This window comes from Pinus tabuliformis, chromosome 5_2, assembly GCF_031772625.1.
Source record: "Pinus tabuliformis cultivar Carrire ecotype Pingquan chromosome 5_2, CPIR1, whole genome shotgun sequence".
Classification (NCBI taxonomy): Eukaryota; Viridiplantae; Streptophyta; class Pinopsida; order Pinales; family Pinaceae; genus Pinus; species Pinus tabuliformis.
The window spans coordinates 553,078,966-553,103,262 of NC_142306.1; the positions used below are offsets into that span (position 1 = coordinate 553,078,966).

A 24,297-nucleotide genomic window follows, 5' to 3' on the forward strand; every position below is an offset into this window, starting at 1 on the left:
TTTGCTCTTCGTAACAGTATATATATTATTAGAATCCATATATATATATTATATTAGAATCCCTATACAGTATCACTATTTAGAATCCTATATATATTATTAAAATCTTTATTTAGTAAGCATTTCATTTAAATGATAGAAAAGAAGAAATTATTTTAATATCCACAAGGTTGAAAATAGCCTATGGAACAGAGTGCTTTTTCATCTGCTTGATGTATTCGGCTTTTTTTTTGTGAAGCCTCACAATAAATGCTCCCAACTTGTCAACAAACCCCTCTCTAAATAGATTATCCCAAGAACTAGCTGCCAGCATATCTACATACCTTTCCCTGTTGTCTTTGAAGGCTTCGCATTCTAAAATGAAATGTTTTTGTTTCCACTTTTTCGGAAGAACAAAAAATACACTCTTTCCTCCCACACTTCTTTTGGCATTTTCAAGTGCCATGTTTCACAACAGAGTTGATGAGAATTAGTTTTTACTAAGCAATAAGAATTTTGGCTCTCCAAGAGATATTGGCCTCTATGTATGCTTTTGGTTGATGACTATAAGTAGGATCAAACACTTCAATATAGTATTTTTTCTTTCTTCCTAGCTCATTATCCCAAGTATGCTTGTGAAACTTTTCCATAGCAAAGCGTTCATCTCTTTGTTGTTTATGGGACACAGGTTCAAGCAAATATCCCATTTACTAAACCATTTGTTATTTTGTTGCATCCAAGTTTTTTTTTCTGTTGCACAATTTGTCATTAAAGACAACCTTAGGCCATCTACCCTCTTCCATTTGCTCAAATTTTTTTAAATACCTTATGGCGCACTTTTAATCTTGAATTTGTTTGTAATCGAATGCTTCTAAACTTTCTCAATTTGTCTCCACTGCATGTCAGATGTACTGCTAGCCCATAGAGTTCACAACCATAGAAAATCATCAAAATCACTAGAAACTCAAAACGAGTTTGAGTGGTTTCCAATCTTATAACTCTGCGTCTCTACACCTATTTTGAAAAGCATAAAATGTTTTCCACCCCCCCAAAGTTCTTTTCTTTCTACACCCATCCCAACGTAGATTTTTGTTGAAGTCAATTCCGAGATATTTGTAATCCACAACTTCTTCCAGAATGTTGCCTTCAAAGTAGAACTTACGTTGGTTATTTTTCCTTTTCTTAGAAAAAACCACTACTTTTGTTTTGTTGATATTGACTTGCATCCCCACATTTCTACAAAATGCTAAAAGGATAGTAAGTGCTCTTGCAAACCAAGAGCCAATTTAGCAATCAAAATAAGGTCATTTGCATACAAAAGAAGTCTTATAACAAACTTGCCCAAATAGATACCATCACCCCCTTGTGAATTTAGCCACTCCTCAAGCTTGTCGATATATAAACCAAAAAGGGTAGGAGACAGTGGGCAACCTTGCTTGACCCCAATATCGCTTCTAAAACTTTCAGAAACGACTATTGAAGTTCTAATTTTGAATTTCACCTCTTCATATAGCCTATGCATCGTTGCTCTCAAATGTTTAAGAACCCTAAGTTCCTTCATTCTGTGCCAAAGCTTATCCCTACAAACCGAGTCAAACGCTTTTCTGAAATCAACAAAGCAACAAAAGACTTCTTCATTTTTCAATGATGTGCCTTAAAGTTATACAATGATCAACTATGGAATGTTTAGGTCTAAACCCTGCTTGCCCTTTAGCACACTTCTCTCTTTCTTCTGCCCACTTGCTAATTTTATTTTCTAGCGTGCTTCCAAATAGTTTTGCAAACAAAGGATTTATCGTGATGGTCCTATAATTGGAGGGATTATTGATGTCACTGCTCTTAAAAATAGGTATTGTCAAACTAGTTGTCCAATCTGTGGGGAGCCCCTATTGTACGATGTTGAAAATTTTTGTAATGTGAGGTGCAAAGATCTTTGAGCCCCACTTTAGATATTTTGTTTGGAGTTCAACAAAGTCTTTTGCTTTTCCAACACCCAACTTCTTGAAAACCCATCTCTACCTCTTCCACCGTGAAGAGTTCAGTGTCAGTGTTGACCATGGGGGGAGGGTCAACCTTGGGATCTTGCTCATAGAGTTGTCTTGCATAATCAAACCATTTAGAAGTTGTAATACTATTTTCAGTTTGTATCTTTTTCAGTGGGAGCTTCTTCCAAAATAATTTGGGATTACTTTTCCAAAGGAAGATTAGTTCTTCGCTCCTTGAAACAATGAAATCAACATTTTTCTTACTTAATAACTGCTTGTAAGCTTTGAACTTTATGGTATCCTTGTTTGAATCTTTCCACATATTCCTTACCTTTTTGCATTCTTCGTCAAACCAAACATTAATCGAAAAGCAATTTGTAACCATGAAATCAACATTTTCTTACTTAACAACTGCATGTAAGCTCTGGACTTTATAGTATCCTTGTTTGACTCTTTCCACATATTCCTTACCTTTTTGCATTCCTCGTCAAACCAAACATTAATCGAAAAAAAAATTGTTTCAGAGTTCTTAATTTTTTGCTCTTTTGCACTTTGCAAGTGCGCATTCAATTAAATGTGTTAATTCATGACTATGAAGGTTGTGAATTGTGATTTTCTCCTTCTCGAAGAGCCTCTCTAGCGTCATTTTGAAGGTATTACAATTTTCCGGAGTCAAAGGAATTCTGCCCTGTGAGAAATTTTGTTGGAGATGCTAAAATTTGACTCTAATTGTTTCTTTCCAGTCCAACAGAAACATAAATAAATTGGCTTGTAATCTAATTTTAAGTCCCACAACTGATCTCCAATCAGAACTTCCTCCGTTTTCTCACACAAACCATGCGATCAAATTACATAATTTACTACACTTGCTCCATTGTGAGAATTGTAAATGAAATTACCATACTTTGCCCATCTATTCAAGTCATTACAAATGACTAAATCAAAGGCCACACATATAGTAAGCAGTTGTTCAACAAAGAGATTGCAGCGCTTGTCCTCTGAAATTCTTTTCCGCTGATGATTACTCTTATGTAAGCCGAAAAGGGTCACAATCATCTTTACAGCAAAGAATGCTAGATTGCTCACTTGCAGTCCTAGCATTGAAATCATCCACTGTAAGGACTTCACCTAGCTGCGAATATGTTGCAATATCCATTTTTAAGGTTGAAAATGGATCTTTGTGGTCAAACCCTCTACATTTTTAGATTTTTGAAACTTGCGGCGCAAAATAGCATGCTGCAATTCTGATGTGGTTTCTATTTTCTGATATTTTAAACCAAATGAATTGCTTATTTGAGTCTTTTTTTACTAACTGAATGTGACGACCTTCTTTCTTCATTACTAAAACCATTATACTCATGTGCCCTTTGCCATTCCCTGTGACCTTGTTCCACACTGCCATCTTCTAGTGTCCTTTAAACAGAGGTGTCTTCCAACCTTCATGCTCACGTGTTTCTATGATGCAAATTATGTCTCTCTCTTTCGCAATAGGCCCTAACCCGGGTCCTCGTCTCCATGGGTAACTTTTGTAGTTCCAAAAAACTAATCTTAAGGAAACTTGGGTATGACTTGATTGCTATTTATTTTGACATGCAGGACTCACATTTAAGTCTTTGTCCATGTTTTCCCATACTGACCTTGCTCCCTGATTCCCTGTTGACAAGTTTGTTGTCTCTTCTTTATTACCATCTTGTTGCTCTATTTTGGAAGGAGGTCCAAATCGCGCTATCACAGTGTTGCCTTTATAAATCCATGCTCTCTTACCTTCATCTCTTGCTGCTCGGACCTTTAACATTTCCTCCCCTCCTTTCCTCCTGTTGTTTTACAATTAAATCTTCTTCTAGAGAAGAGTAAGAACCCCTCAAGAGATGTTTCTTGCTTAGAATGGTATATTTATCACGCAAGCTAAGCATGATGACTTTTATGGGCTTGGCTCTCCCATCGTTAAACTTACCCACCCTCCATGCTTGGTGGATTTGTCCTTGCCATAACAACTTTCCTTTCAAAAAGTCTCTTGCAAGGTCAAAAGTACATTCATTTTTCCCATATTCTTTCACTCCTTAAATAATTAGGTCTGTTGCCTTTCTTGCTTTCTCTATCTTGCATGTCGTCAACCTGAATGTTTGTATCTCTTTCAATATTAGCAGAATTGCTAATAACTTGAGCCCAAGTTTTGGAAACTTTGGTGGAATTTCTTTTCCTTTCTTCTCTTGTTTTCTCTTCATAGTTGTCTCTTTGGGCAATCATTTTCCCTTTATCCTGGTATGATTTCACATTCACCACCTCTGTACTTTCCACTACAGAGTTATTTATGTTTTGCACATCCGTCTTCATGTGTTGCCATTCTGTCTTCCCTATCAAAAGAGCTTCCTATAGCAATGCCACTCGTTCTTTTAAAACTTTATTGCTTTATGCTAAAGCCCTGCTCTCAATTGTTATTATATGTATTTTATGATCTATTTCTTGTTATTTAGTTTCTAAAACCTCCAGCCTTTGTTTTGCATTTAACAATTCTTTCACATAAAGATCAGATGACCAAGTGAGAGGTGTGGATGTGGGAGTATGTAAGGCATAATCATCAATGACTTTTCCTCTGGACTTCTCGTTGCCACGTGCTTGTAGAGGGGACTTGTTTGATTGCTTCTTGCGAAGAACTTTAGAACTTTCCTTTTTAGACTGTTTTTCCTTGTCTGCTTCCATTTTAGACGAACTAGTCTTCGTTTTAAAATGCCCCGATATTGTTTGACATTGACACAAACCCACTTCTCAGCTTTGACAGATGAAGCAATTTTCAATTGTCCTAAATCATTTGTCTCCACATGTTCTAAAATTTCTTGTCCCATTGTCATGTTTCACTGCATTTGTCGTCCAACCTGTTTCAAGAAAGATGTAGCTCTATAAAATGCCAAGATTACTTCGCACTGCTCCTCAATATTCAAGTTATCACTGCTCCTTGCTTGTTGCTCGATACTTCTGTTGCATAAAATCTATTCAAGTTATCGCTGCTCCTTGCTCATTGTTCGATACTTCTGTTGCATAAAATCTCCCTGCTCTCACATTGCTCCCTGTTCACTACTCGTTGCTCTCAACGCTGACTACACTACTCGTCAACATAATCTACATATATCAATTATCCTTTGAAACGAACTATCACGAATATCAATGATCCTTTGAAACAAATCAAAAATATCTGATGATAAAAATCCTCATATACTCAAATCTCTTTCTAGAAAAAGCTTTGTTTTGAGTAGAAACCTTAAACATTGGCAATCTTCAATTAAAATCCGCAAACTCATCCATTGATTATAAAATTTATCTGCATACATTATAAAACTCGATCGTGCCGTAGTGAAGAGGAAGCGAAACAAAGAATGCGTGGGAGAGTAGAAGGCTTCCGTTAAGACAGACAATATCGAAAAAGAGTATCGAGCTAGTTGGCTTCCTCAGTAGCGTTGCCCGATATTTATTTTTTCGTTTGGCAGAAAAAGGCACTGATGTGGAATAGGATCTGTGGGAGTAGAAGGTTTCCTTCAAGACATAGAATATCAAAAAAGAGTATCGAGATAGTTGGCTTCCTCAGTAGCGTTGCCAGCTATTTATTTTTTCGTTTGGGAGAAAAAGGCACTGATGTGGAATTGGATACCGTTGGAAAGCCACGGTTAAACATTAAACATGAAAATGGAGACGTATTTATATAAACATGTGATGAATTTCATTAAAATGATATATATATATATAAACAATGTTTTTGAGAATTAGCGCGCTCTGCTCTGAACCGCGGAGCCGAGATTAGGTTTGCCGCTGCCACAGTTCTTGGACGCAGCCATGAGCGGACCTGGGGGTGGGGAGTCTGCTCCCACCCCTCCATTATCCTCTGAAGATGCATTTCGAAGACTGTTAACGCAGAAAGGGAAGAAGCAATAGGACTCTGAGGTGCCGAAATTCATAAAAAAGCTTGAGGAAATACCAGAGATAGCACTTCCCGAGGAACAACCGATTAAAATTGCTCTTGCGCTGTCTGACAGAGCCCTGGTAGCGCAGTTTATGGGTCGTTGGCTGTCCACCAAAACCACGGACGATTGGATTCAGCGAAACTGGAGACCTCAGCTGAAAAATAATGTGATTTGTTATGCTGTAGGACGAGGCTATTTCATTTTTGAATTTACCACCAAAGAAGATCGCGACCTGGTATTCAGAAACGGGCCATATTTTATGGGAAATCAGGGACTGTATCTCAACAAATGGAGTCCTGACTTTGACCCATCCGTCGATGTCCCCAAGGAGGCGCTGGTCTAGGTTCGCTTACCTAACCTCCCGTTACACTGTTGGAGCTATCAATCTCTGCAGAAGATTGGTAATGGGTTGGGTCGATTCATTGACAACGCTGATCACAAGGGCCAATATACATGTGCGAGAATCTGCGTGGAAGTCGATTTGGAAGTCGGGCTACCAGAAGCGATCAAACTCAAAGTTGGAGAATGGCAGCACTACCAAAAGCTGGACTACGAGCAGTTGCCTTTCAAATGCCGAACCTGTCATGCACACGGACACTTCCAGAGAAACTGCCCAAAAGCCCCAACAAGGAACACGGTTGAAGAAGAAGGATGGAAAGAAATCAGAAAGGGAAAGGTTGTTCCAAAGCCTCCGGGACAGAACAACTTCGTCCCAATGGGGAAGCCTCATTTTAACCCAAAAGTCGTTGCTGCTTCTAAAGATGGATCCTCCTCTGGAGAAAAGGTGGATGACAAGGAAACCCAAGAGGAAACAGAAAATAAGGAGAAACAAGTGAAAGTAAATGAAGTTGAACCAACTGTCCCTCCACCTGAGGATTGTCAGAGGGGAAATGAAGACAACGAAGTAGTCTAGCCTCAGACTCTGAGGGAGAATCAGAAGAGAGAGATTCTGAAACTGACAACTCGCTAGTCACCCCAATCAAGACGACTAGAGGGCGGAAATCCAAGAAGAAACAGAGAGAGGAAAAAACTTACATAGATGTCCTCCAGGGTTCCCAAAAAACTCTCAAAGCAATGATGAATACCAGATCTGGGCGCAAGAGTAACAAGGCTCCAATAGGAGCCTCATCTCCCCAAAATAGTAAATAATGAAATACGTCTCCTGGAACTGCAGAGGTTTAGGTAGCAGGTCGAAAGAGGAAGCCCTGAAAGATATAGTGAGAATATACTTGCCTGAAATCCTCCTCATCCAGGAGACAAAGTTGGAGGATCTTCCTCTCCTCCAATCCAGTAAAGTTTTTTTGGAAAAAAGGCCATGGAAGAGCGGTTAGTGCAAGAGGCGCCTCTGGTGGAATAGCCACCTTCTGGAACAACGCCATATATGACTTTATTCAAGAAAAAAGCAGCCCCCACTCGCTTTTCATTCAGCTTCTCCACAAAGATTCTGGTCAGCAAGTATGTTTAATGTTTATGCTCCTATATTGCCAAGCGAGAAAAAAATCTATTGGAACTCGCTTGATTCATTTCTTTTAGAGCAAAATCCCGAGAATATCATCATTGCAGGTGACCTGAATGTCACCCTTGCTCTTGATGAGAAAAAGGGAGGCTCCATCGTCAGGGATCCTGCCAGAGAATGGGTTGAAGATATAATGCTGGGCTGGGACCTGGAGGACATTAAACCTTCTTCAGGTAAATTCACCTGGTCCAACAAAAGAATAGCCCCCAACCACATTGTTGCCCGTTTGGATAGATTCCTTGTCCACTCTTCTTTCCTAACTTGCGGTCTTATGGCAACCTCTAAAATTCTTCCAAATCTCACCTCTGATCATAAGCCCATTCTTCTCGAGCTTTCCCTGGATAGCAATCTAGGCCCCATTCCATTTCGGTTCATCCCTCTTTGGATCCAGCAAGAAGGCTTTCAAGAGGTGGTCTCTGAATCTTGGAACAGGGCCGTCCATGGTTCTCCATTCTTTGTGTGGGAAGAGAAAATCAGGGTTCTAAAAAGAAACCTTAAAGATTGGGCTAAAACACTGCAATCCCCCACAGCCAAAAGAAAAGAAACTCTACACAGGCTCGCTGCTCATCAGTTAGATATGGAGCATAGTCATGTTTCTCAAAGCCTGCTCCTAAAAGAAGTCGAGCTTCAAAAAGAGGTTCATAGATCTAGCAGGGAGGAGGAAGAATTTTGGCGCCAGAAGTCTAGGAATCTTTGGTTGCAATCCGGAGATAAGAACACCAGCTTCTTTCATAAGCAAGCCGAAGCCCGAAAGAATTTCAAATCAGTCTCAGAGATTCATTACCAAAATTATGTGATTAAGGATTTCTAAGGCATTAAGAGAGCTGCATATTCCTTCTATCAAGATCTTTATTCGGCTCCTGAAGAACCAACTATTGACTCCCATTCCTATCCGATCGATTTAATTCCCAAATGCGTCCAGGATTCGGACAATGCCATGCTGACAGCTCCGATTAGTATGGAAGAACTAAAGGATGTTCTGAACAGCATGGAGCCTGATAAAGCCCCAGGCCCAGATGGGTTCTCTGTCAGGTTTCTTTTGACTTGCTGGTCAACAATTAAAAAAGACCTATTGAGAATGGTCAGAAAATCCCAGAATTGTGTAAAGCTGGGCGGTGGCATCAACTCAGCCTTTCTCGCCTTGATCCCAAAAGAGAAAGGCGCCTCAGACTTCAGCAGATTTAGGCCAATATCTTTGTGCAATTCCAGTTATAAGTTGGTCTCCAAAATAATAGCCAACAGGCTTAAAAACATTTTGCCAGACATCATCCCTGAAAATCAAGGCGGATTCATAAAAGGAAGAAAGATATTGGACAACATTGTGCTGGTCCAAGAAGCAGTTCACTCTAGTTGCCAAAGAAACGAGAAAGGTATGGTAATTAAGCTCGATCTGGCTAACGCATTTGATAGGGTGAGACATGAATTTTGTTCGTTGTGATGAAGAAGCTAGGCTTCTCAACAGACTTCATAAACTGGGTGAAAGCCTGTATTGCCTCACCATGGATCGCGCCTTTGGTCAATGGTCGTTCTATTGACTTCTTCCAAGCTTCTAGGGGCCTGAGACAAGGATGTCCTTTGTCTCCGCTTCTATATGTTGTCCAGGCCTCGGTGCTTAGTTTCCAACTAGATCATAACCAGCAAAATCAAACTCTGCCAGGCCTCAGAACTACTCACAAGGTGAAAGACATTAATCATGCCCAGTTCGCCGACGACACCTTGTTGCTCGGAGGAGCCAGCGTAATCTCTGCCAAACATTTCAAGAGGGAGCTGGACATTTACAGGTTGATCTCAGGCAGCAAAATCAATTATCGAAAATGCTCTATCTATCGCTGGAACTGTTCGATCAAAGAGCTGTTTGATATTGCAAGACTTTTAGAAATGGATGGAATTCGAAACTGGGAGTCATTTAAATACCTCGAGATCCCAATCTTCAAATCTAAGCCTAAAGTTGTCCACTGGCTGCCCCTGCTCGATAAGATAAAGAATAGAATCCAAGCTTGGGGTGCCTCTTGGCTGAATAATGCAGGGAAAGTCACCCTAACGAAATCGGTCCTAATAAGTATGCCCCTATACCAAAACTCTATTCTCCTTGCCCCCAAAACCTTTCTCAGTAAATTGGACAGCCTGTTGAGAAGATTTTTGTGGGAAGGTGGGAATAACAATGATAGAAGGATCCATTTAGTGAACTGGGAAACTCTCAAGAGACCATTTCTGGAAGGAGGCCTCCATCTGCGTAACTTGGCTGCCCAAAATCTTGCTTTGGGATCCAAGATTCTGTGGAATTTAGTCTCTGGAAATACTAGCTGGAGTAAAAGAGTCACTTGGAAGAAATACTTCCAAGGGCAGCACTTGAGATGCCTGGATAAGCCTCCAAGAATTCAGAAAGGATCTCCGATCTTCAATCTTTGTAATGCTGCTAGGGAGCAATTCAGCCATTACCTTTATTGGATCCCTGGTAATGGAAGGAAAATCAAAATCTGGGATGATTCGATCTTGGGTGATCAACCAATGAACCATGTGGAAGGTCTTGCAAACATCAAAGATTGGCTTCAGTCTTGCAATCTGCACACATTGTGGGATATCTCGAAATGGAAAGAAGCTCCTGATAGAACCTGGGATGGTTGGAACCTAGGGGAGGTCCCCATTACGCTGCAGGGGGAAACTTCATTACTATTAGATCTGCTCCAAGGTAAATCTCCTTCAAAAACCACTGCTAAAGACAAAAGAGGCTGGGGATCCATCTCTGGCCATTACACTGTTTCCGAAGGTTATAAAAGAACTATGGTTGTCCCATATGCTCCTCCTAATCCAGCCCAATGGAAATTTATATGGGACTTCCCAGCTCTTCCCAAAATCGACTTCTTCTGTTGGACCGTTCAAAGCATCTTTACCAGAGATAATTTGCGAAGACGAGGGATGGAAGGACCTTCCAGATGTCCATTTTGCTAGTCTGATGAAGAAACTATCAGTCACCTGTTGCTGCTTTGCCCCTATGCTCAAGAAATCTGGAGGGGAGTTCTGCTGTTAGATCCAACTAACCTTGATTTTCCAGATAACATCCCTGCCCTGTTCAGAACTTGGGCCAGCTTATCTCCCTTCTGCCTTAAAAATAAAAGTCTTCTTAAAACCAGTTGGATGTGGATCCCTAAATTCATTTGCTGGAAACTGTGGTTGGAAAGGAATAACAGAATTTTTCGAGAAGAAAGTTGCACTGCAATAAGAGTTATCTCAAAAATAAAAGCTTTGTTGGGCGAGGCTTTGGAAGCCAATACTTCCTCAAGGAACGAAATGAGTCTGGTCAAAGAGGAGGAGCAATGGTTCAAAGCTCTGGTCCCAAATCTGAAGGAAAGCCCCATTCCTCCTGTTTCCGTCCATGCCAACTGGGAGATTAGGCTGGAAGAACTAGAGTTCATTAAGTGGAGATCGGCCCTGGATGACCATTGTTTATTTTTCGACGAGGCCTCTAAAGGAAACCCTGGGGTTGCTGGCAATGGTGGAGTTCTATTGAGACCTGGAGGCACTCCAGAACTGAGATTCCATTGGGCTCTGGGAATCGAAACTAACAACAGAGCGGAGGCTCTTGCATTGTGGCAGGGGCTGACTCTGGCGATTAACAGAAATATCATTTCTCTCTCTGTCTTTGGAGATTCAAGAATTATCATCCAGGCAATGCTACACCCTAAGACCTCCCATCATGTTCATTCAGCCACCATCATCAGAAAAATCAGGCTATTACTGCCCAAATTCAACAAAATCTCCTTCTATCATATCTTAAGGAACCTCAATTCTCAAGCTGATATGGAGGCCAATCTGGGCTCCCTCTGTTCTCGGAGATCCCTAGGTCAATTTAATTGAATCTTCTTGTTTCATCCCTTAATACCCCTGCTGTTCGACCCTCCGTTCCTTCTTGATCTAAGGGCTGCCTATTCCTCCCTCATTCCTGTTCTTCGAGACCTCTTCTCAAATCAAACTAAGCAAACCAAAGACTTCAAGCCTGATATCAACTACCGTGTTATCGACCTCTGTTTACTGTTGAGTTCCCGCTTACTAAGAGCCCTCAAAGGACCCTCAAGGGCGCAACTCAGTTTCAGCGTTGATACTCACTCCATTCTCAATCCTGAAGGCTAGGTTCAGCATAAACAGAACCTCTCACTTCCGGAAAGCAGCATCCATTGTACTTCGCAAAACTTGCGTTAGAGCTTCCCGCTGAAGAAGCAATCTCTCCAAAGCGTGGTCAATCAGGTTCCTACGCCATCGATGCTCTTTGGCACAGCAAGATCAAGATCCGTAGGAAGATCAACAGCATTGATGCTCTTTGGCACAGCAAGATCAGGCTCCGTAGGAAATCCTCTGGCACTGTGCATTGTTCCTCCTACTCCAACAGCCAACACTAAGAGATCTCATGTCAAAGTCGACGAAGCTCTTTTCTCTGACCCCGAACATCGGATGGACTAGCAAATCTCCGAATTAGAGGCGAACAATCCCAACTCCATTAAGAACTCCCCAGATCTCTGTCTTTGACAAAGCAGAACTGTAAAAGCACGCGGTAGCTTGTTTGCCACCCAAATAAAACTAACCGTTACTGTCGCAAAAAAAAAACAATGTTTTTGACGTTTAAATTAATTGATCTTTGAGACCCAATTTACCATTCACTTTCATCTATGATTCTTCGAATTATCCCTTAAAAGAATATCATTAATCACTATAAATATATGGGATTAGGTTTCCAAAAATCATAATCCATAAGAATTAGGTTTCCAAAAATGTTTAATCGTACGATACGGTATGCGTTAAACAGTTATGAATTCAAGGGCTAGAGAAGTCCTACTTTTGTAGGATGGGCTGTCATACATTGCCTAAAAAATATATTAATATACTGACACTATATATTAATATAATCTTTTTTACCCAAAAATTAACTTCGCAGTGCAACTCAAAAAAGCGTAATTTTATATGACACTAAAGCCCACAAATATTTACAAGGATAGGCACACTTATTTAATTTAAGATTATAATTTACGACAGCAAGAACGTGCCAATTGAGAAATTTAGTAATCAAACTGATTATCTGATGTTATCTAATCATTTGCCAATTTCTACTTGTGTTCTGCTCAGAAGTAATTTACCGATATTTATTATTTACCCAAAACATCACTTCGCAAGTTCCCAAACGTTACACACTATTTAGAACCACACCCACAGTACCACACCCAGCACTCCAATAACGTTTACAAAATCTTGCATTTATTGCAGAAAGAGACTAGTATCCTAACCAACTACTAGCCAAAGAAAACAAGAGACTAGCTTCTCGAAAAGAAGTTCAAAACCACTAAATCATTAAAAACTCTCCTCAAACATCCATAATTCAAATATCCGCATTCTCACTATCTCACTATAGCGAGTGAACTACTTTCTCACTATAGCTAGTGAACTACTTAACTATGGAAAAAAAACTCAGCTCCGCATAGAGAAACACATCTTCCTCTATAATCAGAATTAATGCTTAGTCCGTAGAAGATGGTTTTGATGCAGTTGAAGATAAGCGGGTTGCTCTCTTCTTTGCCAAACTCTCGCTTCTACGGTCGCGCTGTTCTTTCAACCTCGTTGCAAGGAGCTTCTGGTATTCAGCTGCCTCTGACTTGGCCTTAGCAACCCGCTTCCTCTTTTCTGCAATTCTACTGCGCTTCCTTTGCAGTGTTAGGGGAGTCACCAGCCTCTGGATCTTAGGTGCCTTGCTGCATTTCTTACCTAAAACAACATTGCCAACACACAGGCGAGTCATTAAAAAAGTTGAGGAATTCATGTGAGCACACCTTCAGTGACCTCTGTCATCTATGCACAACAGAAAAGCAGTCTTAAAAGATATGCAAACCTGATTTTGTTACAAAAGTTCGACGGTAAGTGTTAACATATTGTCGCACGTCGTCATCCTTTGAAAGGTTGAACAACTTCCTTATCTTAGATGCCCTCTTGGGCCCCCTCATCCTCGGCCTTTCAATGTCAGTGAGACCAGGAAGATCATTTTCACCTAACCAGAAAACAGAAATATCAGTCCAAAATTTCACCGACCGTAGAAAAACAGATAGAAGCATGTTGCATAGCATGTGAGAATCATTGCATATACCCTTTTTCACAATAACTAAGTTCAATACAGACAGATCCTGGCTCACAATGCATCCTCTCACTGATTTACGTCTTCGCTCTCCCTTACGCCTGCCATACCCCCGGAAGCAAGGTGTACCTGAACATGGCAATAGTAAGTAAGAATTGAACATAGAGCCCCAATTACTAAAAATAAAAGGCTGTGTTAAATTAGTAGCACCTCTGTGCAACAAGAGTCTAACTCGGCCTGGAGTAAGGACTCCTTGTTTCATGGGAAATCCCTGCTTGTCACATCCTCCCATAATTTTGAAGACATAGCCCTTGAATTCCTGTAATTAAAAGTAAAATAAAAACAATAAAATGCCAGTAATCACTCACTCTCAAAAATAATGAAAACAACAAACCGCCAGTAATCACTCTCAGAAATAATGAAAACAAATAAAGAAAAAGTCACAAGCCTGGAAGGAAATAAACATACGTCACCAAGGGCATCTCCATTGACCTCCTGGGAAAGTCTTTTGTCATAGAATGCACGGCTGTTCAAGAAGTAAACAAAGCATTAAGTCAGACCAACCAAATTTTGGCTTACAAGTCAAAGTAATTACAAAGAATTTAAGGCTACAAAGACAAAGCAGCTACAAGTGATAAACATTAACTTTTTTAACATGTGCTTGTGGAAATAATATCGCTATTGGATATAAAATTTTGGGCAAACTAGCCCCAGGGGTTAGCTCATTGAGTCAATTGGTCTAGAGCCAGACATGAAGTTCTTTGATATTATTGCTAGTTGTCGCTGATCGCTGGTTCGACTCTCTTTGGATTCCTTGGGTTGGGGCCTGTAATTAGGGCCAACCATCCAGGAAATGTGGGGAAGTGTTCTGGGGTTTCCTTGTTTCATTCCAAGTAAAAGATTAACATTAAAAGATAGAAATTTAAAAAAAAAATAAAATATATATATATATATATGGGCAAACTATGGGAAATTGAAGTCCAATGACCAAAGACTGGGAGTTGAATACAACAACATTGGACAAACAATGGGAAATTCTAAAAAACAAAATGGCATGGGAAATTCTAAAAAACCAAACAGCTTGGTTACAAAGGCCAAACTAAGGGAAATCCCAGAGTGTAGTGGCATGATACTGGTGCATATTACAAGAATAGTTCTTTCATGAACTAAGAAACTGAAAAACATAAATGGAACTTCATGAGGGATTCCAATTGAGTTAGTGCATGATTGCTGACAGGCCATACATCGTAACAGCGTTTAGCTGGGCATTTTCACAGAAATTAAATTATATAAAGAAAAGCTTGCAGGATTTCAATACACTCTCAAATCTTGCAGACCAACAAAATGCAAATTTAATTGGTCTCAATTGCACTCTTAAAAATGAAATTCAAAACGTTAATTCCAATGTTAATTGTTGGGCTACTTCAGTATGTTTTTTCTATATTCTGTATGCTTTCTATGCATGATAAACATAAAACTGTGGCATGACAATAACAAACGCTACTCACAGTTTCTGATCATCATCAATTTCCAATTTCTTCTGACACCCTGTAGTGGGATTTGCAATATTGAACTGCATCAAAAATTCAACTGCAATATTAGAAAGCAATAATAAATGAACATAAACAATTAACAGTAGAAAACTGAACGAAGCTCCATTTATAATTTGATAAAATGATATATATATATTTTTTATAAAATGATCCTTCACTGCACATCGGTAACAACAAGTGCAACAGCAGCACAATCTTTTTTAGAAGAATAATAATCGTCATTGCAATTCATATAATAGATTAAGATATGGAGAGCCTCAACAAAATTTTGTGGGCATTCCTTTTCAAGTTATTCATTTCATTATATTTCATGTGGCAGATATCCAGATTTAACCCTGAAGAAATTATCAGACATGAATCTGTTGCAATTGGCATCCACAAGATAACAAACATAAGAACAGTGGTAGAATTTCTCAAACCACCACATAAGCTTCAGCCTTCTGACCTTGAACTGCACAACTTTTGAATTACATAAAACCTCTATCCATTGATTTTAATATTAACCTTCAAATGTAATGACCATTTTGTGTATTGGCATTCCTCTTCATTAGAGAAATTAAACCCAATTAACCAAAAGGAAGAATTCGAGATCACTTCACAAAGGCATCTAACCTCTCTTCATTAGAGAAATTAATCCAATTAACTAATATGAAGAACTCTAGCCAGCTTCAAAAAGTCCTATCCAACCTCTCTTCATTAGATAAATTAAGAACATATGATTAAAAGGATGTATTCAAGATGGTGTCCCAAAGCCATATCCATTCTCTCACCCTTAGAAAAATCAAGCTGATTAACCAAAATGAAAAATTCAAGTCAGTTTCTCAAGTCTATTAATGAAAAATTCAAGTGAAAATCACACAAAGTATATTTAAGTCAAAGCACTTAAGCAAAAACAATGTTGTTGGGCATTTGCTTAGTTCCATGCCAGTAAGAACTATGGCAAAGACAATGATCTATGCCAGCAGGTTTCCTAAAGATCTTATCCATGAATATTGACAAATATCCCTTAAGATTTCTCCATGAGGTTTTCCATAGACCAAAAAAGGTCAGAGCACTCAAAATTATGGCCCAATTCAAAACTTGGGGGACACACTCAAGAAAGAGGGAAAGTTAGGTCTATTTCAAATCCCTTTGGGTGAGGCACACTAGTCTATGCTGATGGGTTTCCTCATGAGGCTTTCTTTCAAATAAAGAGCACCTAACATTTTGGCCTAGGTTCAAAACTTAATGGGCAAACTCAAGAAAGAAGGAAAGTTAGGCCAAGGGCAACTACTTGAGCCATAGCTAGGCTTGAAAAAAAAAATGGGCCAGAATTATGAGAATTCAAATTGCTATCCCAAATCCTATCAAAACTCTCTTTATTAGAGAAATCAAGCACAGCTAACCAAAATGAAAAACAGGCATTTCCCAAAGTGCTATCAAAACTCTCTTCATTAGAAAAGTTAAGCCCAGGTAACCAAAATGAAAAACTCACAGACTTCAAAATAGTCATATATTTGACTAAGGTCTAGAGGTAAGTCCAAGCAATCGACATTCTGGGCCAAGTTCAAAACTTGGAGTGCACACTCAAGAAAGAGGGAAAGCTAAGTCAAGGACACTTCAACCAAAATGAAAAATTGAAAATTACATAAGTTGTGTCCTGCAGACTTATAATTTAGTTAATTCATCAGATGATGATCTTTAATCTATGCATCAGAACCATATAACAGTAATCAAGTACAGTAAAAACAGAGCAGACAATCACACACAAGAACACAAGATATAAGGTGGAAACCCAATGTGGGTGAAAACCACCTGCTGCAATTCGTCTCTATCTTCTTTTAATAAGAAAATCCTTTTTACAATATTTCTTTACTGGTGCAGTGTTATACCAGTACACAAGCCTCTACCTGCAGAAGGCTACAACCTTCTCTCATTCTCCAGCTTCTCCTAGAAGGGAGCTACAACCCCCTTAGCTCTTGTACTAGCTGATGTACTAGTACCTAGGTGCTGACCTACAGAAGGCTACAACCTTCTCTTTTCTTCCAAGGACCACGTTTCATAAATTTTCAGACTGGATCTATCAATAACATCAATCAAACATCAAATATATCTGCATCAATCAATCTCCTTTGCACCAACCAAGACTGAATCAAACAATTACTTCTCTGAATCCTGTAACCAAATTACAGTAAAAGTACCAGAACCCAGAACACTGCAACAACAAACAGAAGTAGCTAAAACATATTTTATGAGTCGTACGCTACTTCAATGTGTCGAACCTGCATTCATATGCTGTTATATGAAGGCAAACCTGCATATACGCTGTTTTGAAATGCCGAACCAACGTGTATACGCGCCTTTGCTATACTGAACCTACGTACAGATCTGTAAAAGATGATTGAACCTTTACAACTATTTAGACATCGGTTATACCCAAATCATCAGATTTACAGATTACGACATGCGCCAATTACAAAAGATCAAAACCACACAAAGATATTTTTCTTCAAGCCTTAAGATCTTGACCCATCAATAGAACTTATCCTTCTTCAAGAGCTCAGGTTCCTCCTTGATTCAGATCCAGCTATGCACCATAACCCAATGACCAGTATTCTAGATCTTGCTCTTCATTAGATATTCAATTGCTTTAGTGCACTTGCCTAATGATATCCTCCTCCTTTTATAGTCTTAGGCCTTACTCAATACCATGGTCCAAAACCACTTAGAATCAATACCTTGGACCAAATACCTGGGGTCAACACTTCAGACAAGATACCTTGGACCAATATCATGGGTCAAAATACCAAGGACCAAATACCACGGACTAAAACCAAGTTTTTCAACATATATGCGCTTTTCCTTGCGTGAAAGTGCGTGTATACGCATACACGTGTACACGCGGTTTGGTCAAGGGAAACCTGCGTATATCTCTTTTTCCTTCATTTTGTGATCCTTAACTGTGATCTGTCATCTGAGTGAGTTGCCATCAAGGACAACACCTATGTCATAATGCCAACAATCTCCCCCTTTGGACTTGATGGCAACCCCAAGTCATTCTCCCCCTTTGTCATCAAGGGCAAAGGGTTATGCTCCCCCTGAGTACATGCTGAATTCTTTGATATGCTGAAGTGTGTTGTTCATGCACCCCTTGACTGTAAGCAAGGCTTGCAAAAAGATGTTCTACAAGAAGAACATGACTCTACACATCATAAATGACCTTCCTATCACCAACTACTCATACAAACATCCATCTCCCAACCAAGTGGGGATATACCAAGATTGACTCATCCACCCAACCAAGTGGTGATACAAACAAAGGTTTATACATGATAAGACAAGAACATTACATCATCCATCCCAGGCATAGTGAAGAAACAAAATAGGTCATTACATGGCCTTGATAATAAAAGATATACATGACATAGAGACAAAATATCTAAAACAAGACTATGATAGTCATCAGCAACTATCATCAGCAGCATCTGTTAATCACCGTCCAGATCAGCAACCATGATCTCCCTCTCCACCTGTTCCACCTGAATCAAAACACAATTGTGAAATTGTACCAAGATCTTCTAAGATAATGCCAACAATGCATTATTAGAAGTATATGCTCCCCCTGAACCTGTGCCAGATGGTCTCTTGTCAAACCCATATCAGACTCTTTTCATCCCGAGTCCGACCCACTGTTTTTCTTCAAACCAACATATACGCGATTGTATCCATGGCAACCGGCGTATGTACGTGGATATGCTTCATTAAACTCGCGTACAACCACTTTTCTCTGAACCAGATAGGTTTCAACAGCAAGATGATGCATCAACTACTCCCAGCTTTTGTCTGAGATATTCAAATGTCTATATGGGCAATGGTTTGGTGAATATATCAGCAACCTGTTCCTTGGAGGGAACATACTCCAATTTGACCTTTTGTTCAAGCACTTGTTCCCGGAGAAAATGATATTTGATAAGTATGTGCTTGGTCTTGGAATGCATAACAGGATTCTTTGAAATACTGATTGCACTTGTATTATCACATAGAATGGAGATGGGTGGAGTACATGTGATTTGAATGTCTTGCAATGTTTGCATCATCCAAAGGAGTTGTGTGCAACAAGATGCAGCAGCCATATATTCTGCTTCAGTTGTAGATAATGCAATTGAACTTTGTTTCCTGCTGAACCAAGATACTAATCTGGAACCCATAGAGAATGCACCACCACTAGTGTTTTTTCTGTTATCCACGCTTCTTGCCCAATTTGCATCTGTATATGCATGAAGTGTAAGATCTATATCCCTAGGATACCATAAACCAAAGTTTTGTGTTCCTTGAAGATATTTGAAAATCCTTTTGACTGCCTGAAGGTGTGATTCCTTTGGATTTGCTTGGAATCTTCCAACTATTCCTACTGCATGCATGATGTCTGGTCGGGTACCTATTAGATAGAGTAGACTACCAATCATGGATCTGTAGGTTGGTTGATGTACTGCTGTTGATTCATCATTTGCGCTAAGTCTCCATCCATTTACCATAGGGGTACATACTGATTTAGAATCTTCCATGCCATATTTCTTCAAGATATGCTTGAGGTACTTGGTTTGTGATAGAAAAATACCATCTTTGTTTTGTTGAACTTGTAAACCAAGAAAATATGTGAGCTCACCAAGCAGGGACATTTCAAATTCTTTCTACATTACCAAGTTTTGACTCATGGCTTCTTCATTGCTACCAAAAATGATATCATCAACATACACAACAAGTATTAGCAATTTATCATTGTCAATTTTTATATATAGATTGCTATCAGCGGATCCTTTTGAAAAACCTTGTTGATGAAGGTATTTGTCAAGATGATAACACCAGGTCCTTGGAGCTTGTTTTAGACCATAGAGAGCCTTTCTGAGCCTGCATACAAGTTTTGGATCATTTCCAAGGATGAATCCGTCTGGTTGCTCAATATAAACTTCTTCTTCTAGGTCTCCATTAAGAAAGACAGATTTCACATCCATTTGATATGCTTTGGACTTCTAAAAGCTAGAAAGAGCAAGGAACATTCTTATGGCTTCAAGTCTAGCAACAGGTGCAAAAGTTTCTTCAAAGTCTATACTTTCTTGTTGAGCATACCCTTTACAAACAAGTCTGGCCTTGTTTCTAATAACTTCTCCATTTTCATTCAGCTTGTTTTTAATATCCAGTTGGTTCCTATGATATTCTTATCATGAAGTCTAGGAACTAATTCTCAAGTATTATTATTTTCAATTTGCTCAAGTTCTTCATTCATGGCCTTTACTCAACATTCATCTTTGCATGCTTCATTTACATTTTGAGGTTCAATAGAGGAGAGAAATGCTAGATAACTCGAAGCTTCTGTAGTAGTTCTTCTTGTCTACACCCCTGCCTCTTTCTGTCCCAAAATTTGAGTCTCTGGATGATTTTTCTGAACATATCTAGATGGAGTCTTTTCTTCTGTCGTTATCTGCTCCTCTGGTGCTTCATTGGTTTCTTCTTCAGCATTAGTTTGATTTGATGTGGAAGGATAATCCTCATCTTCTTCCCACTCTTCAGTTTTTACCTGCTTTGGATTTTCGCCTGCTTCATCAACCACAACATCAATACTTTCAACAATTTTCCCTAGTCTTTTAGTATAACACTTGTATCCTTTACTTCGGGAAGAGTAACCAAGGAGAATGCCTTCATCTGCTCTAAGTTCAAACTTGCCAAGTTTTTCATCAGTCCTTTTGATGTAACATTTTCTTCTAAAAAGTTTGAAGTATTTTACAGTAGGAGTCTTACCATACCAAAGTTCATGAGGAGTTTGAGCGCTGTTTACCCGAACGTTTGTTTTGTTGATGACAGTAGCAAATGTAGCTTCACCCCAGAAGGTTGCAAGAGTTCCAGACTCATCTAGCATGGCACGAACCATTTGTTGAATAGTTTTGTTCATCCTTTCTACCACTCCATTTTGCTGAAGAGTCCTCACAGTGGAAAATTCACTTCTTATTCCATGTTCTTCACAAAAGTCGAAGAATTCATCTGAGGTAAATTCCCCTCCTCGATCAGATCTAAGGCATTTGATTTTGCGATTTGATTCATTTTCAACCAAAGCTTTGAAGGCTTTGAACTTTTCAAATGCTTCATCTTTGTGCTTTAGAAGTCCTATCCAACACATTCTGGAAAAATCGTCAATGAACAATATAAATTATTCTTCTCCACGAGGTGACTTTTTCCTTGAAGGACCGCATAAATCAGTATGAACAAGTTCAAGAGGCTTGCTAGCTGATCCTTCCTTTTCTGGGAAATGTGCTCTGGTTTGCTTACCAAATTGACATGATTTGCATATTGTATTTTCTGGAATTCTGATGTCAGGAAGATCACGAACAGCCTGGAATTTGCATGCTTTCCTTATTTGAGGGAAGCTTAGATGCCCCAATCTTCTGTGCCATAGCCAGTGTTCATCATTTTTGCTTAGATAGCATTGTTGTTGTCCTCCCTTGAGTATGTATAAATTATTTGGAGTTCTTATGCCTTTGATCATTGTTTCTCCTGTATCAAGCTCACGAACAACACATCCATTTGATCGAAATACTACTTCATTTCCTTGATCACACATTTGACTGACACTCAATAGGTTATGCTTAAGACCATCAACATACATAACATTCCCAGCTTTAACCTTTTCTTTTAAGAGAACAGAACCTTTACCTTTTATGACAGCAGGAGTGTCATTTCCAAATGAGACCTTCTTTTCCTTTTCTAAGGCACTATATGACTGAAGTTTTTCTTTATCACCTATCATGTGTTTCGAGCATCCACTATCAATATACCATTGATTTTCTTGTCCTACATACAAGGCTATACCACATCTTTCTGTTTGTGGTTCTTTCTTTCTCCATGTTTTGGGACCCAATGAAGTTTGCTCCTTCTGAGATGTTTGCCGAAACTTGCTCCTGCATTCAGAATCTACATGACCGAAGTTGTTACAGATAGATCATTCTATTTCATTTTCAAGAGGACAAAAGTTATTGTAGGTCCTTTTCATGATCCCAGTTACATTCCTTTGATTTTGTGCTTCTCTAGTCATGATGGTCTTGTAAGCAACACATTGAGCAGCTTTGTGTCCAAAGTTATGACATGAAAAACATTGGCCATTAAAGTAGTTCTTGCGATTATTGAATCTATTGTCTTGGTGATTCATTCTTGAAACGAATGAGTATGATTTACCTGTGGTTGGTCGTAGCTTCTGTTCATCCTTGAAGTAGATTGAACCCGATTTACCTGGTGATCTGCTTTATGCCTTTGTTTACAATTGTCAAACTGTTCACTTCTCCTTACTGCATCAAGATAGCTTTTGGAAGTTGACAGATTCTGTGTTTGAGATGCTTTTTCAGTGTATCCAAGACCTGTCTTTATCAAAGGAGAAGGTTGCACTTTGATAATTTCATCTAAAGTTTCTAATCCTTTAGCAAATCTGAGATTGAGAGCTTTTGTTTTCTCAATATCTTTTCTTAGACCCACATTTTCACATTCTAATTTTTCATTGTGCTTTTCCCTTTCAGCAAGTTGGAATGTCAGAGTATCTATAATCATATTCTTTTCTTCTAAACAAATTTTAAGTTAAAGACCATCTTCATCTCAAGCATCCAAGTAAACATCATCTTCAAAAGCCATCAGAAGTCTATAATCATTACTATTTTCATCTTCATCACTATTTGATAAACCATCGCTATTTTCATGCGTATAGTAGCTCTTCTTATTTACACTTTGTTTTCTATTCCATTTTGTTGATTCCTTACCTTTATCAAGCTTTACTTTATGAGGACATTTGGCAGCATAATGACCGACTCTTCCACAAGAAAAACATTTGAAAGGTAGTTTACCTCTAAATCTTCTGGAACCTCGTTGAAGGTTCTTAACAAAGTTTGATTCTTCCTCTCCTTCTGACGTATGTCCTGATTCATTGAGTTCTCCTCTTCATGAAGCTTTGAATGCGGCTGCTCTCATATCTGATGGACCCCCTTTTCTCATTTTGAAAGCAGTTAGGATTCCGTGTAGCTGTGACATAATAATACTCTGAAGATCCCGCTTTTCTTCTATGGCAAAAACTTTTGATTCAAACTTAGAAGACAAGGATCTTAAAACCTTTTCAACTAAAGTAACTTCTTTTACCTCTTCACCCAAGTTTTTCATGCAATTAACAATCTCATCTATACATAAGAAATAATTAGCTATACTTTCATCATTGTGCATTCTGAGAGTTTCATATTGAATTCTGAGAGATTGTAGTTTTGCACATTTTACCTGATCGTCTCCTTTATAGCTTAGAATGATCTTGTCCCATATTTCTTTGGCAGTTTTGCGCTGCATAACCTTGACAAATTCTGATTGTAACAGAGTCCCCAATAGAGTATTGACAGCCTTGGCATTTGTTTCATACTGCTTTTTACCTACCATATCTGTAGGAATTGCTGATGGAAATGTGTATCCTCCTTCCACGATTTCTCAAACATCTATTCCAAGATATTGAAGATAGGTTGTGGTTCTTACCTTCCAATAGACTTAGTTGCTCCCATCAAAGATTGGTGGTCTAATGGATGCCTCTCTTTAGTAGTTACTCATGATGATAGATCTTCCTTCAAGCAATCAAGCTTCTTCTGAAGGACCTCCTCTGATACCAATTGTTGGAAATAATACTTGGGGGGGGGGGGTGAATCAGTATTAGCAAGTCAATAATATTTCTTTTCACAATCAGATTTGTACACGCTACTTCAATTAATGAAACTTGCGTATATACGCACTGTAGTTAAATAAACTAGAATATATCCTGCAGACTAATAATTTAATTAATTTATCAGATGTTGCTCTTTAATCTATGCATCAGAACCATATAACCGTAATTAGAGACAATAAAAACAGAGCAGACAATCACACACAAGAACACAAGATATAAGGTGGAAACCCAATGTGGGTGAAAACCACCTATTGCAATTCGTCTCTATCTTCTTTTAATAAGAAACTTCTTTTTACAATATTTATGTACTGGTGCAGTGTTATACCAGTACGCAAGCTTCTACCTGCAGAAGGCTGCAACCTTCTCTCATTCTCCAACTTCTCCTGGAAGGGAGCTACAACCCCCTTGGCTCTTGTACTAGTTGATGTACTAGTACGTAGGTACTGACCTACAGAAGGCTACAACCTTCTCTTTTCTTCTAGGGACCAC

General features: G+C 39.0%; 2 protein-coding genes across 2 annotated transcripts in view; one reads left to right on the top strand and one right to left on the bottom strand.

Moving 5' to 3' along the window:
• Nucleotides 1–7,374: 7,374 nt before the first annotated feature.
• Nucleotides 7,375–8,244, top strand: LOC149160147 (uncharacterized). The gene has a single exon (XM_089434520.1). The coding sequence runs from the start codon at nt 7,375–7,377 to the stop codon at nt 8,242–8,244; it is 870 nt and encodes a 289-aa protein (XP_089290646.1).
• Nucleotides 8,245–12,660: 4,416 nt separating this feature from the next.
• LOC149160148 (small ribosomal subunit protein eS6-like) overlaps nt 12,661–24,297 on the bottom strand; it is a 31,557-nt gene continuing 19,920 nt past the window's right edge. The window contains exons 2-7 of the mRNA XM_089436639.1: nt 15,054–15,118; nt 14,014–14,071; nt 13,756–13,864; nt 13,558–13,674; nt 13,306–13,461; nt 12,661–13,181 (exon numbers count right to left, since the gene is read on the bottom strand). Coding sequence (XP_089292765.1) covers nt 12,937–13,181; nt 13,306–13,461; nt 13,558–13,674; nt 13,756–13,864; nt 14,014–14,071; nt 15,054–15,118 — 750 coding nt within the window. The 3' untranslated portion in view covers nt 12,661–12,936. The remainder of the gene's footprint in view (nt 13,182–13,305; nt 13,462–13,557; nt 13,675–13,755; nt 13,865–14,013; nt 14,072–15,053; nt 15,119–24,297) is intronic.